This window comes from Dasypus novemcinctus, chromosome 9 (genome assembly GCF_030445035.2).
Source record: "Dasypus novemcinctus isolate mDasNov1 chromosome 9, mDasNov1.1.hap2, whole genome shotgun sequence".
Classification (NCBI taxonomy): Eukaryota; Metazoa; Chordata; class Mammalia; order Cingulata; family Dasypodidae; genus Dasypus; species Dasypus novemcinctus.
The window spans coordinates 50,843,934-50,862,159 of NC_080681.1; the positions used below are offsets into that span (position 1 = coordinate 50,843,934).

An 18,226-nucleotide genomic window follows, 5' to 3' on the forward strand; every position below is an offset into this window, starting at 1 on the left:
GCCCATCCCATGGGAACCTGAGAAGTTTCTCCTTGAGCCTGTGGGTTAACTTAGTCTCTGAAAGTGAAAAAAATCACGTTAATTTATTGTATTAATAGAGCGATTTTCCCTAGGGACTCACTTACCTATCCATCCCCAAGGCTCAAACTTAAACTGGCAATTTTCATAATGGGGCTTCTGAAACACAATTGATTCATTGTCTTAATTTAATGACTCTTTCTTCCTGGGAGATATATATCTCCTAATTAGCTAGAAAGACGAATTCAGTGCTGCCCATAAAATGCTACTGTACCCTGTGAAGAAACAAACCAGCCCTTGTTTCATCATAAATTTGGCCTTGTCAAGTAATTCTTAGTCAGAATACGCAATGAGTAATGTTTAATCAAGATTGATTTTTTAAAAAAGAAAAGCATCTCACATATTTCTCATAAACAGATCTTCTTCAGAGATGTTGCTTTCATATTTTCCCCTAAAAAGAGAATCAAGGTATATCCTCACATGGTCTTTTCTCTTCTCCTACTCATGCTATTTACCAAATTAACTAAATACTGAGCCCATTACCAAATTAAGTTCTAAGCAGTAACACCATAGTTTGTTGTGTTCATACATTTAGAAAAATTTTAAAGGGTGATAATTTCTTTCAAGTTGATCAAACCATTTATATATATATATTTTTATTAGAGATGTTATGAACTTACGAAACAATCATGCGCAAGGTGCAGAGTTCCCATACAGTACACCTACATGAACACATTACATTGTTGTGGAATATTTGTTACAGATTATGAGAGAACATTATCAGACTGTTACCTTTAACTGTGGTCTATAGCATACATATTTTTTTCAATCTCTCTTAATATTAATACAGTCCCCTCTTTGATACTGATGCAAGACTATTATAATATTCCTGTTAACCTCAATCCATAAATTGTGTTAATTGTATTTTCCCATGCATCTCCACATTCTTACTAACATTTAATGTATGTAGAATTTTTCATTAGCTTGACTGTAAAAATGTGGAAATGAATAGAGTTGATGGTAACACATTATAGTGAGTATAACAAACACAGTTGGTTTATAAATGGGATTTTGGCTGAAAGGGATAGTTTAGGGATGTAAATGTCAATTGAAAGAAAGCTGAGAATAATCTAGGGACTGAATAATATCAAATCATTTTTGAAAAGTAACCATCCTAGAGTTGCCAAGTATGGTTGCACAGGTTGTATACGGCACAACTCTAGGTGATGCCAGTCATATTGTCAGAGACACCCTTGTAATGCCATTGTTAATATGGCAATTACTAGAATTAAGTTGGGAAGACTATGCACTATGCTATTAACTGAGTGAGACTAGAGGGGTGATATGGGAGACTTTAATCTATATATATAATTTCTATATACTTTTAGAAAGCTATAGGAGTATATTTAACTTTTCTATCTTTCTATCATTTGATATTTTTCAAATAAAAATGTTTATAAAGTGGTTGTTAGAGCCTAATACTTGGCTGTCCTGAAGTCTGGTGGGGAGATCAGGTGGTATCTCTGTGTTGTTGTGAGGCAGGTTGTATCTCATAAGGAGAATGTATAGTGTTCCAAATTATAGACATTTTAGAACCAGTATTTCATTGAATTACATACCCATTCATTTTAGAAAAGAGGAAAATACAATGTAGAGAAGTTAAATAACTTGGCCTTGGTCATGTAGAAAGTGAGCAAGATTGAATACACAATCTGTAGCTCTCATTTCTCTTTCTAACACACCCACTGATTCCAAATTCTAAGCAGTAGCAATCCAAATGGCTGTATAAATATCATCTTTCACTACGGTACTCTCCAGGAGAGGACCTGGAGGTGTGTGCCATCTCTTCTACATTCTGAAAAAAATTAGAAACAGTGGAAGTCGATAACAGGTGGGTAACTTAGTGGCTGTGGAAATGGAATAATCGGCAGTGGAATCAGTCTCACTCCAGTATGTGACAATCAATGCTCCTCTCTAGGTGGCTGCTATTGGCAGGGTCATGAAAGGTAATGCCAATTTTCTTTAGCCTTCTTTACCTCCACAATACGGATATTTTCCACCAACTAGTGGAAGTGATGATAGGTAGTTGGATTCAAATGATACCCACACCCCAGGTGTATTTAGAGCAATTCATGTAGAGTGAGAAATGTGATCTGAACATACAAGCTTATTAACATATAGTTAGTTTGGGTGTCCTACTTATTCTATTTAATTAGAACTGTACTTTCAGTTATTTTCAAAAAGTACAATGTGAAGGGCTCTTAAACAACCCACTTAATAGATACTACACATTAATTTTTGAAGCCAGAGCAGTATTATTAGAAAATTATCTTCAGCAATGGTAGGATGAAAAGATCTTTGCTAAAAAAAAATAAAAAATAAAAAACTGATACTTATAAGGAAAAGTGATTGACTTTCTTAATAAAATGCTTTTAACAGAAATTTTATTGTGTCATTAAGGAATGGAATTTTTTGCATGCTGTTGCTCTTGGCAACAGAATTAATATATCATAGAAGGCACTAGGCAAAGAATATCATTATCAGCTCAGATAATGATTGAATAGCTTCCATTTTCTTTTAATATTGGTTGCTTAGTTTGCTGAAAATGAGACCTTTAATAATAGTCCAAGGTTTGACATACAAAGTAGGGAGGTAAATAACGATGTATGCACACATTTTTGCCTTCTTTTGTTGGAAAATTAAATGTATAAAACAACTGTGATAATATTGTTATTCAAAAAAGACACCAAAATTAGGATATAATCTGTTCAAAAGGTAATAGTATGGCTTTCGCCTCCCCCCTATAATGAATTTCTCAGTTTCTTTTCAGATTTAAAAATATCTTTTCTGTAGATACTGGAAAAAGGTCTGAGCTGAAATATACAACTTCGCAGAGAATGCTCAATGTCATGCAGAATGGTCTTTAGAAATATTATTTTCAGGTATTCTCCTTAGATTTAACTGGGAAGATGATGCAAATTGACTTTGGGGTGCCCTAAGGCTCACTGTATTGTTTTCTGGGACATATTACTAACTTTTCCCCTCCTGGTAGATCTTCAATCCAGTTTTAGGAAGGTCCTCCTCCCACTTCTGATACCAAATAAATAGACACTTTTGAAAAGCAAGGCTTCTTGGGCAGTGAAGGGTGTCAACATATAAAAAATTTTTTTAACACTGTATCTGTCCATCTCCAAAAATAGTGTCTCCCTTGTCCTGTCTCTTCCAATAAGCTATAAGGTACTTGAAGGTATGGTTGTATTTCATTTCTGAATCTGAGAACAAAACATATAAATTGCATGCATTTAGCAAGTATATCTGAATGAATGAAAAAGTGTAAAAGGACCTTTATATTTTACCTGTGCAGGGCTTGACCTCATTCATTAACTCTCAGACATTACCTGTCTCCTAAGAGCCAGACCCCCAGTAGGAGCTGAGAATCCAGCCCTAATTCTAACAGGGGAGGAGAGTGTTAATAACATTTCATATCAGAAGTCCTTTGAGGAAAAGCATTGTATTTATTTGGGAAAATATTCTGAAAGTACCTGGGACTAGAAGGTGAGCACTTTGAATGACCTGGGTGGTGGGCTGTTCTGGGTAAGGGTAAGGGGAATTTTCTAGTTCCTCTAGGATGGGAGTTAGGGAAGGGAGGAAGAAAGAGGGAGAAGAGAGTAGATGTAGACCTAGGAAAATGGGGGGAACTTATGCTGATAATATGTGGTCTCTCCCTAGGACCCTCAAATCCTCAGCCAAGATCCTAACTTATATATAGCATTTCCATAGGGCCAGACACAGGCTTTCTCTGCATGACCATTTATTTTTCACAGCAATGCTATGAGGTACATGTTATTTTTAGCCAGGGATTGAATCTGGAACCTCGTATATGGGATGCAGGTGCTCCACCACTGAGCTACAGTCACTCCATATCCTCTTTTTACAGATGAGGAAACTGAGGCCCAGAAAGATTAAGAGGTATGTCCAGATAGTTCTGCTGCAAGCATTAACGGACAGCTCCCCAGGGGAGGAGAAATTGTAGCTGGGGCTTGAAGAGTGCGGATGTGCAGGGAATGGCATGCTATGAGTGACAGCATGGACGGAGAAAATACGAACTCTGCTCTGGAGCAGAAGAAACCTTGGTGTGGCTGTGAGTCAATGCTCACATGAATAAACCAGCTGAGGTGCCCAGCTGGGAAATAAAGGCCTCCTATGGGGTGTGTGCTGGTAGGGGCTGGGAAATAGTGGTTAAAACAAATACATATACACACTCCCCCCAATACTCTTTGTCCTCATAAAGTCTTTAACAAGGAAAACAGATTTTTAACAAATAATCACACACCCAATTATCTAATCAGAACTGTGATAAATACCCTGAAGTTCGGAGGGAAAAGTACAGGGCCCTGTGCAATGGGTGATGGGCCTAATCTACTCTGGGATAGGACCTGAGACATCCTCTTTGAAGAACTCACATTTATTTATTTATTTATTTATTTATTTATTTTTAATTTCTTTGTCTTTATTATTATTTTTAATATTACATTAAAAAAATATGAGGTACCCATACACTCCCCCACCCCCCTCACTCCACTCCTCCCAGAACAACAACCTCCTCCATCATCATGGGACATCCATTGCACTTGGTGAATACATCTCTGAGCACTGCTGCACCACGTGGTCAATGGTCCACATTACAGTTTACACTCTCCCCCAGTCCACCCAGTGGGCCATGGGAGGACATGCAATGTTTGGTAACTGTCCTTGCAGCACCACCCAGGACAACTCTGAGTCCTGAAAATGCCCCCACATCACATCTCTTCTTCCCACTCCCCACACTCAGCAGCTACCATGGCCACTTTCTCAATTTCAATGATACATTTACTTCCATTACTAATCATAATAGTTCCAGAATAGAATATCAGTAAGTCCACTCTAATCCATACTCTATTCCTCCATTCTGTGGACCCTGGGATGGTTATGTCCGTTCCACCTCTATATCGAGAGGGTGCTTAGATTCCACATGGATGATGGATGCAATTCTCCTGCTGGCAGCTGTAGGCACTCTTGGCTCCCTGGTGTGGTGGTTGACCTTCTTCACCTCCCTGTTAGCTGGATGGGGTAAGTCCAATAAACCAGAGGGTAGGAGTTGCAAGTCTGTTAAGGCTCAGTGCCTGGCTATCACATGGACAGTCCGGAGATTCAGGTCCCCTGAGAACTCACTTTTAAATTGAGACACAAAGTGGGATCTGACCTATTGACAGATGGGGCTAGTAGTTGGGAAAGCTGAAGCAAGAACATAGAGACAGGTGTTCCAAGCAATGGGGGAAGAACAGGTGCAAATGGCCAGAGGCAGGAAGGTAATTGAGACATTCAAGGGACTCTAGGGGGCTGGATGAGGGGAGGTGATGCTGTGGCAGTAAGAGGGCCATTGTAGAAAAGCTAAGAATTTGGGCCTTTCTGCTTTCCCAGCCTGCACGAAAGACATTGCAAGGTTTTGGCAGGAAGGCAGGATGATCAGAGTTGCCTTCTAGGAGGATTCTTATGGCAGCAACAGAGTTCACACCAGACAGGAGAGAACAGGGGGTGAGGTGTAAGTGTCCTGTAATAACTCAAGCAAGAAATGGCCAAGCCTTAGATGAGTGCAATGGGGGTAGAGAAGGAGGACTGGATTCCCAAGGGGCCTCTGAAGAATCTGGTGTGGGAGGTGAGGGCAAGAACACTTTTGCCTGGCTCTCTGGATAAAGGTCAGGGTGAAAGCAATGGAACTGAAAATCGTTCACATGGAGGTGATGTGAGAGCTGTGGGGCAGCTGAGATTCTGCACAGAGAGAAAGGTCAAAGAGATATCAGTGCTTAAACTGTCCAGAGTTTCTGTTTGGGGTAATGGAAAAGTTTTGGTAACGGATGGTGGTGATGGCAGCACAGCATCATGAATTATTTAACAGCATTGAATTATATATTTGAATGTAGCTAAAAGGGGAAATTTTAGGTTGGATGTAAGTTACTAGAATAAAAATATTTTTTAAAAAATCATTGGACTATACAACACAAACAAGGAACCCTAATGTAAACCATGGACTATATTGGATAGTACAATTATAATAATATTCCTTCACCAATTTTAAGTAATGTACCACATTAATGCAAGGTGTTAAAAATGAGGGGCGGAATACGGGAACTTAGTATTTTCTGCATGATTTTTCTTTAAACCTACAACGTCTGTAATTTTAAAAGTAATAGAAGGAAAAAAAAAAAGAGAAATGAAGAGTTGAAGGATGGAACCCAGGGCTGACAATTCAGCCCAGAGCCACAGACATGACTTGTTTAATTGAGTGAGTCACCAGCATTTATCAAGCAGGAGATTTCACCTACAAGTGCAGGTTTCTGTTTTCTCTTGGAAGAGAGGAAGATCCAGCAATGCCTGTTCGTTCCTTAACGGCAGCCACAGCCTGCAGGTGCATAGTGGTTGCCTCCTGCAGGGGAGGCATTGTTTATTTCTAGTTTACCACCTTTCCTCCCAGTTGTGCTTCAATCACCAAGGGCTGTTTTAGATAGAACAAGTTTATTTTAAGGTTGGAGTAGAACCCAGGTTTCGCGTGGCTCAGGAGCGGAAGGGAGCTACCAGAGTTGAAGCAACAAGTACAGTCTCCTCTGTTCATAAGCTTGGGGCTGTAGAGAGGAAAGAATGGGCCCCTAGAAAACACTGCTCTGGGACAGACACTCTGCATGCCACTGAGGCGACTTCAAGAAAGTGAGGACATAGCACCTGACCTCAGGCAGAAGCTAGAGCAGCTGCACTACTCGAGAGAAGGGTCACAGGAGAGGCACAGAGAAAGAGGAGGAATTCCAGAGGGGAGCAGCTTAAATCAGCTCCTCCACTCCACTGTAGTTGAGGACATCCAGCAGTTACATATTTGTTGCTAGAGGGTTATTTTTAAAGTGTGTTCTAAATAAAATATGAATTTAAAAAGCATGATATTTTTCAGAGCAGCAGTAGTCTTGTTTATAGGATCTTCATGCTTCTCAATATTCCACCTTTTCCCACAATAGGCTAAGTTTTTGTAAACATCACTGGAAAATTTGGGAGGTGAGTTTATGTGGTTTTTTTCCCCCTATCCCCCAGCTTTGTTGTTTGCATTGGCTGTCTGCTCTCTGTGTCCATTCGCTGTGTGTTCTTTCTGTGTCCTCTGTCTTCTCTCCTCGTCTCTTCAGGAGGCCTGGGAACTGATTCTGGGACCTCTGGTGTAGGAGAGAGGCATGCAATTGCTTGAGCCACCTTAGCTCCCTGCTCTGCTGCCTCTCTCAGGTCTCTCCTCTGTGTTTCCTTTTGTTGCGTCATCTTGCTGCATCAACTGTCTGCATCACAGGCCAGCTTGCTGTCACCAGGAGACCCCGGGAATTGAACCCAGGGCCTCCCACATGGTAGATGGGAGCCCAATCTCTTGATCCACATTTGCTTCCCTGTGTCTGTTCTTTGAGTTCTGTGGGTCTGCCCAGAAAGACTGACACCTTGCATTTATTTTTACCTTGCCTTTCTTTGAAGTTGCTCAGAGGTGGCTTCAAATAGTGATTTTTAAAGTTTTTAGCCTTTTTTCATTACAGCCCAGAGCTTCTTTTCTTTTCCCAGTGAGGCTCTAATTCAGGAGAAAGGTCAAGATAGAGATGAAGGTTTGAGAGTCAGTCATGTAGAACTGAAGTTGAAACTATGAAGGGTAATGAGATGATACAGAACCAGAGCATGTGAAGAGTGAGATGAGGGTCAGGGACAGAACCGTACGCACTGCCCATCCTAGGGGATATGCTTGCCCAGACAACGGTCCCATGTCAGACTTCTAGTTGAGCGTGCTCAGGAAAAGAAGGGGCAGAACTGCAGCAGGGAAGGGGCTCTCAGATAGAAGGGAAGGCTTTTTCCGGGCAGCACTGAGAGAAGTGCATGAGTTAGGAGTCCTGGAGGAATTGCAATGTAAAATTGTTTCACCAAGCATGGACTAGATTGGGTTCTTTTTCCCTTCTATGGTAACATAGGTCCTATGTTGTGTTGTGACCACCTGCTAATTTTACATGAATGCAAGGACAAGAAGAAAAGCAGTAACCGTGATGGGCAGATTTATAGCCTTTCCCCCTTGCCTCACTTCCCCTTGCCTCCCCTCCCCTCCTTTTCTCTCTCCTGTGGACCAGAAGCCAGAGGTCCGGAGGGTGTCCCAGTCTGTTCTCACCGAGGCAGCTCTGCATGGCCTGGGAGCCCATGCCACTCTCTCTGAACCCTTGCCTGTTCTTGCCTGTCTAATGGTGGGATCTGCTGATACCACCCTGTGAGGAATGCAATTAGAGGGCATCCTGGAATTGCCTTTCTTTCCTATTTTACTTTGTACTTCTGTGTTTAAACCAGAAAGTATAAAAAGACCAAACTTAATGATCTCAAAATAGCCAATACATTTAAATAAGCAAAGCCTTTAGATAACGAGGCTAAGGACAGTGTGGGCCTCAAGCTGGATGGAAATTTGTTCACCTTTAACCATTTCTACAAGAACCCAAACATTTGGCAGGTGATCACAGTGTGCTGTTGCCCAGCGAACACACTGACTTACCCGCTTCAGCCTCTTTGTTTGGAAATAACTTGTTGTCAACTGCCACACTGATGTCGTAGAACACTTCATCCTCATCTCGGTCTGCATCAAACTGGGGGAATTCAGAAGGACAGACAAGTTTGGAACACGAGAATATATAAATTAGCTCACTCTAAAATATAATGAGCATTACACAACTGTATATCTAATGAAGCAGACTATTAAGAATTAAAGCATTTGAGGTTTTAATCAGAAATTTAGAGTGTTTTTATGCCCAGACTTCATATAAAAGAAAGAAGGGCATTGGAGAGTAAACTTACAGTCACTTATGGTTAGGAAAAATGCATGGCATTCCCTATATTTATAAAGAAAGCTTTGGAAAAAATGATTACTGAAATTTGTCTCATGGCTTTCTAGCTCTTAGTATGTCTAATTAAAGAAAAACATGAAAATATATAGCTCTGAACAACAGAGGAAAAGATTTTCTAATTTATCGGTAAAAAAAAAGAAAGAAGAAACAACTCCCAAACCGGACAATCTCTAATATTTATAGATCTAAATATTAGATTTAAATATTTATTTTACCATTCTATAAAATTCACAAAATTAAAACAATTTTAAACAGCTTGTGGTTTTATATTGAGCTTTATATACTTAGTTATTAAGTAGCTTTATTGAATTCTAATTGATAGGCAATAAACTTCACGTGATTAAAGTGTACAATTTGATCAGTTTTTTTTTCTGTCTCTTTTCCTTGTTTATTTTGTTAAATTTAGATGTCACTCATGGATTCTTTTTTCTTACTAGAGAAAAATCATGCATAAAATATACAGAGTTCCCACATACCAGCCTATTATGAACAATTTACATTAGTGTGGTACATTTGTTGCAATTGGTGAAAGAACATTTCAATAACTGTACTATTAATTATAGTCCAGGGATTAGTTTGGGGTTCACTGTGTTGTACAGTCTTATAGATTTAAAAAATGTTTCTTCTAGTAACACGTACAACCTAAAATTACCCCTTTTAGTCACACGCAAATAAATAATTCAGTGCTGTTAATTACTTTCACAATGTTTTGCTAACATCACTGCCATCCATTACCAAAATAATTCATCCTAAACAATTAGGATAAGCATTATCTGTTTGAGCCCCTGCTTTCAGTTCTTTTCACCCTTCCCCACCTGAGATGTCTCTCTTGTCTGTTTTGTTTTTTCTTTAGGAGGCCCTGGGAATCAAACCAGGGACCTACCATGTGAGAGGCAGGTGCTCGACTGCTTGAGCCATATCCACTCCCTGCTCCTTTGTTTTTGCTCATTGTCTGCTCATTGTCTTGCTCATTGTTTCTGCTTGCTGTCTGCTCACTATTTGTTTGTCTTTAGGAGGCACCAGGAACTGAACCTGGGACTTCATGTGTGGAGGATGGATGTTCAACAGCTTGTATCACATTCACTCCCCAGTTCTTAAAGTATATACCTAGGAGTGGGATTGCTGAGTCATTTGTTAATTCATTATAAACTTTTTGAGGAACTGCCAAACTGTTTTCTATCATAGCTGCCACACAATTTTATATTCCCACCAACAGTGAATGAGTGTTCCTATTTCTCCACATCCTTTCCAACACTTGTAGTTTTCTGTTTTTTTTTTTATTTGAAGTCTGCTGTTGTATGCTTCTAATGTGTTATTTTTATTTATTTTATTTATTTTTATTTCTTTCTCCTCCCCCCTCCCCAGTTGTCTGCTCTCTGTGTCCATTCGCTGTGTGTTCTTCTGTGTCCACTTGCATTCTTGTCAGCAGCACTGGGAATCTGTGTCTCTTTTTGTTGCATCATCTTGCTGCATCAGCTCTCTGTGTGTGCAGCGCCACTCCTGGGCAGGCATCTTTTTCACACAGGGCAGCTTTCCATGCGGGGCGCGTTCCTTGCGCATGGTGCTCCCCTAGCTGGGGACACCCTGCATGGCACGGAACTCCTTGATTGCATCAGCACTGCGTGCGGGCCAGCTCACCACATGGACCAGGAGGCCCTGAGTTTGAACCCTGGACTTCCCATGTGGTAGGCAGATGCTTTATCAGTTGAGCCAAATCTGCTTCCCTTCTGTTTTTTAATAGCCATTCTAGTGGGTGTGAAATGGTATTTCATTGTGGTTTTCATCAACATTTCCCTAATGGCTAATGATGTTGAATATTTTTTCATGGTCTTATTTGCCATTTGTATATCTTCTATGGAGAAATGTCTATTCAAGACTTTTGCCCATTTTTAAAAATTGGGCTTTTTTTTTTTTTGCTTTTTGTTGTTGTATTGTAAGATTTCTTTATATACTCTGGATATTAAACCCTTGTCAGATATGTTATTTCCGAATACTTTCTCCCATTGTGTAGGCTAATGTTTTACTTTCATGATGAAACCCTTTGATACAAAAAAGTTTTTAGTTTTCATGAAATCCAATTTATCTAAGTTTTCTTTTGTTGCTTGTGTTCTGGGTATAAAGTTTAAGAAACCATTGCCTAATGCAAGGTCTTAAAGATGCTTCCCTATCTATTCTTCTAGGAGTGTTAGTCTTTGTTAAAGTGAGTCTCTTGTCAATGGCATACAGTTAGGTCATTTTAAAGATCCATTCTGCCAATCTCTGCCTTTTCACCAGAGTTTAATCCCTTTAGTTTTAACGTAACTGCTGACAATGCAGGACTTTCTTCTGCCATTTTGTTATTTAGTCTTTGTAAGTCATATCTTTTTTGGCCCCTCAATTCTTCCATTAATGCCTACTTTCATATTTATTTAACATTTTGTATTGTGCCATTTTTGGATCCTTCTAAATTTTTTTCTGTGTACATTTTTCTTACATTTTCTTTGTGGTTACCATGGGGCTTAAATTTAATACCCTTGGGAAGCAGACTTGGCCCAGTGGTTGGGGCGTCCATCTACCACATGAGAGGTCTGCGGTTCAAACCCTGGGCCTCCTTGACCCGTGTGGAGCTGGCCTATGTGCAGTGGTGATGCACGCAAAGAGTGCTGTGCCACGCAGGGGTGCCCCACGTGAGGGAGCCCCACGCACAGGGAGTGCACCCCGTAAGAAGAGCCACCCAGCGTGAAAGAAAGTGCAGCCTGCCCAGGAATGGCACTGCACAACACATGGAGAGCTGACATAACAAGATGACGCAACAAAAAGAAACACAGATTCCACTGTGCCACTGACAACAACAGAAGCGGACAAAGAAGAACACGCAGCAAATAGACACAGAGAACAGACAACTGCAGGGGGGAAGGGGAGCGAAATAAATAAAATAAATAAATCTTTAAAAAAAATTTAATACCCTCAATGTATAGCAACCATGTCTGACTTGAAACAATTTGAACTTCAATAGCATACACATACACTGTTCCTATACCTTTCTGTCCCCTACACCTTTTTGTTGTACTTGTTACAAATTATTTTCTATGAGCAAAACCAAAGATCTATTATGACATTTTATGTATTTGCATTTTAGGACCTGCAAAAGAAGAATGTGGAGTTCTATACCAAGAAATATAACACAATATAACTGGCATTTATAATTATCCATATGGCTACCTTTATTAGAGTGTTTTATTTTTTTATGCTGTTTTAATCCACTCTCTAGTGTCCTTTCCTTTCAGCCTGAAGAACCCCTTTTAGCATTGCTTGTAGGATGGTTTAGTGGTGATGAACTTCCTCACTTTTGTTTATCTGGGAATGTCTTAATCTCTCCCTCATTTTTGAAATACAGTATCATGTTCTTGTTTGGCAATTGTTTTCTCTCAGCACTTCAAATATTTTATCCCACTTCCTTCCTGCCTCTGTGGTTTCTGATGAAAAATTGACACTATCTTATTGAGACTCTATTGTACATAACATGCTACTTTTCTCTTGAAGCATTCAGAACTCCCTCCTTGCCCACAGTTTGGACAATTTGGCTTCTATGTGAGGGGTCTGGTTCTCTTTGAGTATCCTGTTTGGGATTTGTTGGGATTCTTGAATGTGTGTATTCATGTCTTTCATTAAATTTGGGAGGTTTTCTGCCATTATTTCTTTGAATATTTATTCTGCCCTTTTTCTTTTTCTTCTCTTTCTGGGACTCCTATAATGCATAAATTGTTAAACCTGATGGTGTCCCACAGGTCTCTTAGGTTCTGTTTGCCTCTTTTACTCTTATTTCTTTCTGTTCCTCAGCCAGACTCATTTCAATTATTTTGTCTTTGAGCTTAATGATTATTTCTTCTGCCAGCTCCAAACTGCTGTTGAACCCCTCTAAGGAATATTTTATTTCAGTTATTGTGAACTTCAGCTCCAGTATTTCTGTTCTGTACCTTTTTAAAATTTCTATCTCAATATTTATTGAGATTCTCACACTGTTCATTCATTGTTTTCTTGATAGCCTTTATTTTGTTCTCTGTGTTTTATCTCTTTGAGAATATTGAAGATCTTTTTTTTTTCTGTTTGTTCCACTAATCTACTTTTTATTAATTAAAAGTTTTTTTTTAATTTTCAAAGAAATTTTAGATTACATAAATGTTACATAAAAATGTAGGGGATTCCTGCATGTTTCACCCTCTCCCTCTCCCACACTTTCCCATATTAACAACCTCTTTCATTAGTGTGGTACATTTGTTAGAATTGATGAACACACATTGAAGCATTGCTACTAACCATGGACTATAGTTTACATTATATTTTACACTCTGCCCTGCACAATTTTATAGGTTATAACAAAATGTATAATGGCCTGTATCCATCATTGCAATGTCATGAAGGACAATTCCAACGTCCTGAAAATGCCCCCACAATACACCCATTCTTCCCTCTCCCTCCCCTCAGAACCTCTGGTGGCCACTGGGCAGTGGATGGGCATGAGAGTGATGCAGTAATGTGATTGGGTTCGGTGGTGCTGGTCTGTGAGGGGGAGTAGATTGGGGGGGGTTGAGTTGGACTATCCATGGAACTGGGGGGAGGGTTGGAGGAAGGAGCAGGTGAAATCTGGGGATTTGTTGGTCTGTGGTTAAAACTACAATGTTGGAAATGTTCTTTTGACAAATATGGCAGAAGAGGGTTACTGGTGTTGGAGTTTAGGTGTGGGAGATATGTGGGATAGGATGCATCTGGGGCAGGCGTCTATGGAATATGTAAGTGTTCGTCTTGTTATAGTGTGTTGAGACACCCACAATAAATAAAAAAATATTAAACTCCTATCTTGGGGAGTCCTGCTATGTTCTCAATTAGAAGGGCAAGAATCCTTTGAGAACATAGGCAGTGCCTAGTAAAAGAATAAAGACCGCTATGGCAAGACCTGATTGAGGATCATTTTTTAAAAACATCTCTGTCTGGTATATTCAAAGTCTGGTCTTCTTCATTGATTATCTCTAGGTATTTATCTTGTTCTTTTAGATGGACCACCATTCCCTGTTTCTTTGTTGTTCTTTTCTTGTAATCCTTTTTGTCACACTGTGCATTTTAATATTTCAAAGTGTTAACTCTCAGATCAATCCCTGAGCTCTTTGTCCCTTAAGTTTTGTATCCAGATAGTGATATGACAGGGTGCCAGTAGCTAGCAGAAACAAACAAAGCGAGGCAATGACTTAATGGTCTCTTATACTGCTTTAGATGTCTGCAAGATGCATCTGCTTGCAGGACGTGTTTGGCGAGGGCAAGCTACAGATGAGTTTCCTGATTCAGTCTTCATGTTGCCACCCTATCGATTGGCACCTAGACTGGCACCGACATACAGGCGCTGCAGTATGTGCATAAGGGTTACACTGACTCCTCCAGAATGGGGCTAGGACCCCACAGTGGGAGCGTAGGCTGGCTCCACACTGTGCTGGGAGGAGTAGGAGGATTCATCATGGGTTTCACGGCTTCCTACCACATTTTTAAAGCATATTTTCTTGATTAGGCTCTTTCCCAGCTACTGCAACCCTTTAACTATTTTCTGGGGTTCTGACAGATTTTGCTGTTTGATCAAAGTTTCTGTGGGGGAAATGACATCCTGGTGTGTCTTACACTGCCATCATGCTCAACTCTCCCAATCTGATAAGTTTTGAAATATGTATACACCCATGAAACCATCACTAAAATGAAAATAATGAACATATACACCATCCCTAAGTTTCCTCATGCCCCTTTGTAGTCCCTTCCTCCTACTTCTGCTCTCAGGTAACCACTGACCTGCCTTTTTTTTCCTTAAGACTTATTTATTTCTCCCCGCTGGTTGTTTGAGCTTGCTTTCTGCTCTATGTGTCTGTTCGTTGTGTGCTCTCAATGCCTGCTCGTCGTCTTTTTTTTTTTGGAAGCACAGGGAACTGAACCTGGGAGCTCCCATGTGGGAGTGAGGTGCCTAATCACTTGAGCCACATCCGTTCCCTGCTTGTTGTGTCTTTTGTCAAGTTTCCTCATTGCATAATCTCATTGCATCATCTTGTTGCATCAGCTCACTGAGCTAGCCAGTTGCATCAACTTGCTGTGTTGCTTAACTTCTGTAGGAGGCATCAGGAAATGAGCCCAGACCTCCCATGTGGTAGGTGGGCACCCAAATGCTTGAGCCACATTCGCTTCCCTGATCTGCTTTTTATAACTGTATATTAGTTTGTACTTTCTAGGATTTTATAAAATGGAATCCTTTAGTATGTAATTTATTTTGGTCTGGATTCTTTCAATTAGCACAATTATTCTGAGTTTTTTTCCCCCTCATATTGTTGCATCAATGTTCCCTACTTTTTATTGCTGAGAAGTATTCCATTGTATGGATATATTCTTGGTTCAATGCTGTTTAATTTTCATCTCAGACATTGTAGTTTTCATCTGGAAGTTTGAATTGAATCTATGTGTTATATCTTCCATAATTCTATTTAAGTTTTTTACTTCAAATACAGTTATAATAGCTATTTAAATGTCCTTCTCTGCTAATTCTAACAACTGTGTCCATTCCTAATCAGTTTCAAATGTTTTTTTCCCGTCATTATGGAGCATATTTTCCTGTTTGTTTGCATGCCTGTTCATTTTAGATGAGATGCCAGACACTGTCAATTTCACTTTGTTGGGCATGGGATATTTTTCTATTGCTATAAATATTCTTGAGCTTTCTTCTGGCCTGCAGTAAGTTACTTGAAAACAGTTTTATCATTTCAGACCTTGCTTTTAAGATTTGCTAGGCTGGACATGAGTACTGTTTATTTTAGAGCTTATTTTTCCCCATACTTGAGGCAAGACTTTTCCAAGTACTCTACCTAGTGTCTTGTAAATTAAGAGGTTATCTAGGCTGGCTGGTGGAAATTGGCACTATTCCCAGTCTGGTGTGAACACCAGGTACTATTCCCTCTAATCCTTTTGTGTGGTATTAGAAGTTTTAGTACTTTCCTCACAAGCATGCGCTGATCAGTACTCTGCTGAATACCAGAGGGGGACCCCCTGCATATCTCTGGAGTTCTCTGTGCATTTCTCTCCTCTCTGATGCTACGTCCTGTGAACTCTAGGCATGTTGGGTTTTTGGACTCTCAGCTCCTTTCCTATAATTCAGGAGTCAGTCCACCAGGCTTGCCAGGTTTCTCCCTCCCTACACTGCAGCTTGGAATCTTTCCAGGCAGTAAGCCAGGGCAATTGTAGAGCTTACTGCGTTTGTTTCCCATCTCTCAGGGATCACTCTGTTGCCTGATTCTAGTTCCTTAAAAATTGTTAAAAATATTTTTTGTGTTGTTTTTTCTTTGTTTCATGTAGGTAAAAAAATTCAGTTTCTGTTATTCTACCTTTGCTGAGAGCAGGAGTCTCATGGTTTTAGTTTTTAATCTTTTTAATTATTATGATCTTGAAGATATTTAAGAAGATTTAAGTGATTTATTCTTGATATTATCCTACCGAAATGTTTCACTAATTTTAGTGAAGCCAATTTGGGAAACCTAAATTAGGATGTTATTTCCTTACATCGCTTTAAAGATATTTAACATCTGTGGAGTGTTTTAAAGTGCTTTCACTATGTTATGTCATTTCCGCCCCACAGGGAATGTGAGGAAGATAGTCTTATATCTATTTTACAGGTGAGGAAATATCTTCTCAGAGATATTATGACTTTGTCAAACCACAGAGCTAATAAGCTGAGGTGTAAGAACCTGAACTTAGGACACTTACTATCCTACTAGGCTGCACATGATTATTAAAGTAAGAATCTTATTAAAGTAAGTGATATATAGCTCCTCTGCTGGTGTTAAGACAGCCCCTTTTACACAAAGCAACAGGAGAAAAGCAGGCCATGAAGGTACAATTAGTGCCACCTTATTACACTGCTTCCCATGCCCATGTACTGTGGCTGGTTTTATTTCTTTCAAAATATCTGCCAGCTATCATCAGTAAAGAGTAAAATCTTCTAAGAGGGGTCTTGCTTTTATTTATTTTTTTCTTGGATTTTTAAGGAATGGGTGATGGAATTACAATGTTATAAAGGGGCATATTTTTATATCTTAGTCTGGGTTCCCTAGGAAACAGAGGAAACCGTATAGGTTAACTCTTTATTTGGCGTGGCGTGCACTGCAAGGTAGTAAGTGTGAGCGAGAAAAAGAAGTGAAGCAAGGGCCAGCTCTACACTCAGGCCCAGGCTGGCTTGCCTTCACCAGGAGGGCCCAGGACTTGAACCCTGGACCTCCCATATGGTAGACGGGAGTCCAATCTCTTGAGCCACATCCACTTCCTCCTATCAGATGTTACCCCCCCCCCCCATACTTCCTGGTTGTGTTGCCTAAGCCTAGCCTTCTGGACAGCCACTGGGAAGCCAGATTCCATGCCCAGGGTACAGTGCAGCATCTGAATCTGGAAGTGCTGAGAGGAGGAGCAGATCCTGACTTACTAGTAGGTACGGTCAGGTTGGCCTGGGTCTGCTGGGGTGCCTGTCCTGGTGGGCACAATAAAGGCTGTGCCCCGAAGCCTGAAGAGGCCTGCCAGGGCTGCCCACATGTTGGAGTCGCGAGGCCGGGCAGGGCAGTGGTGGCCAGGCCCCTGCATTCAACAAGCCTCTGAGGCCCAGGGGGCATGTGGGGTCAAGCAGTTCTGGAGAGGCCTATAAACTAGGCTCAGGAGGTTTAAAACTCAGTCAGAGTTTGATTTGAATTTCTGTTCTCTCCTCTAGCAGTTGTCTGGCTTTGGGAAACTTATTTCCTCCTTGCTCTGACCATCTATAAAAGGGCACCCACTGAAAGGACAGCCGTAAGGACTAAAGAGATGGTGTGTTTCACACAACAGAACAGAACCTGGTATAAATTGTGGCCCTTCATTTTCTTCTTTATTTGAGGTCTATGACTGAGGAAGTATGTCCTATCAATCTTTTATTGCTTCTGTGCTTTGTATACACCACACACACACACACACATACCTTTTTATTTTCTAAATTGTGTGTGTTGAGTAGGAATACAAGAGACTCAGAGTTTCTAGGAGATTCTGTATCCTCCAACTGATCTGAACAGGACATTTTTAGTTCAGATTAAAGTATCTGATTGTCCAGTCTAAAACACCACTCATGAAATCACTCAACAAATAGTGAGTATCTACTATGTGTAGATAGATGCTTCAACTGACCACGTAAGCTTATGGACAGATGACCATGGAACCATGAGAACGGAGGACTGACATCCACATAAGTAACTCAATTCTGGGATTAT

General features: G+C 40.2%; 1 protein-coding gene across 1 annotated transcript in view; it reads right to left on the minus strand.

The window, feature by feature from the left end:
* Window positions 1-18,226, minus strand: part of AK5 (adenylate kinase 5) — a 304,060-nt gene that overhangs the window by 126,549 nt on the left and 159,285 nt on the right. The window contains exon 7 of the mRNA XM_004472820.3: window positions 8,597-8,687. Coding sequence (XP_004472877.2) covers window positions 8,597-8,687 — 91 coding nt within the window. The remainder of the gene's footprint in view (window positions 1-8,596; window positions 8,688-18,226) is intronic.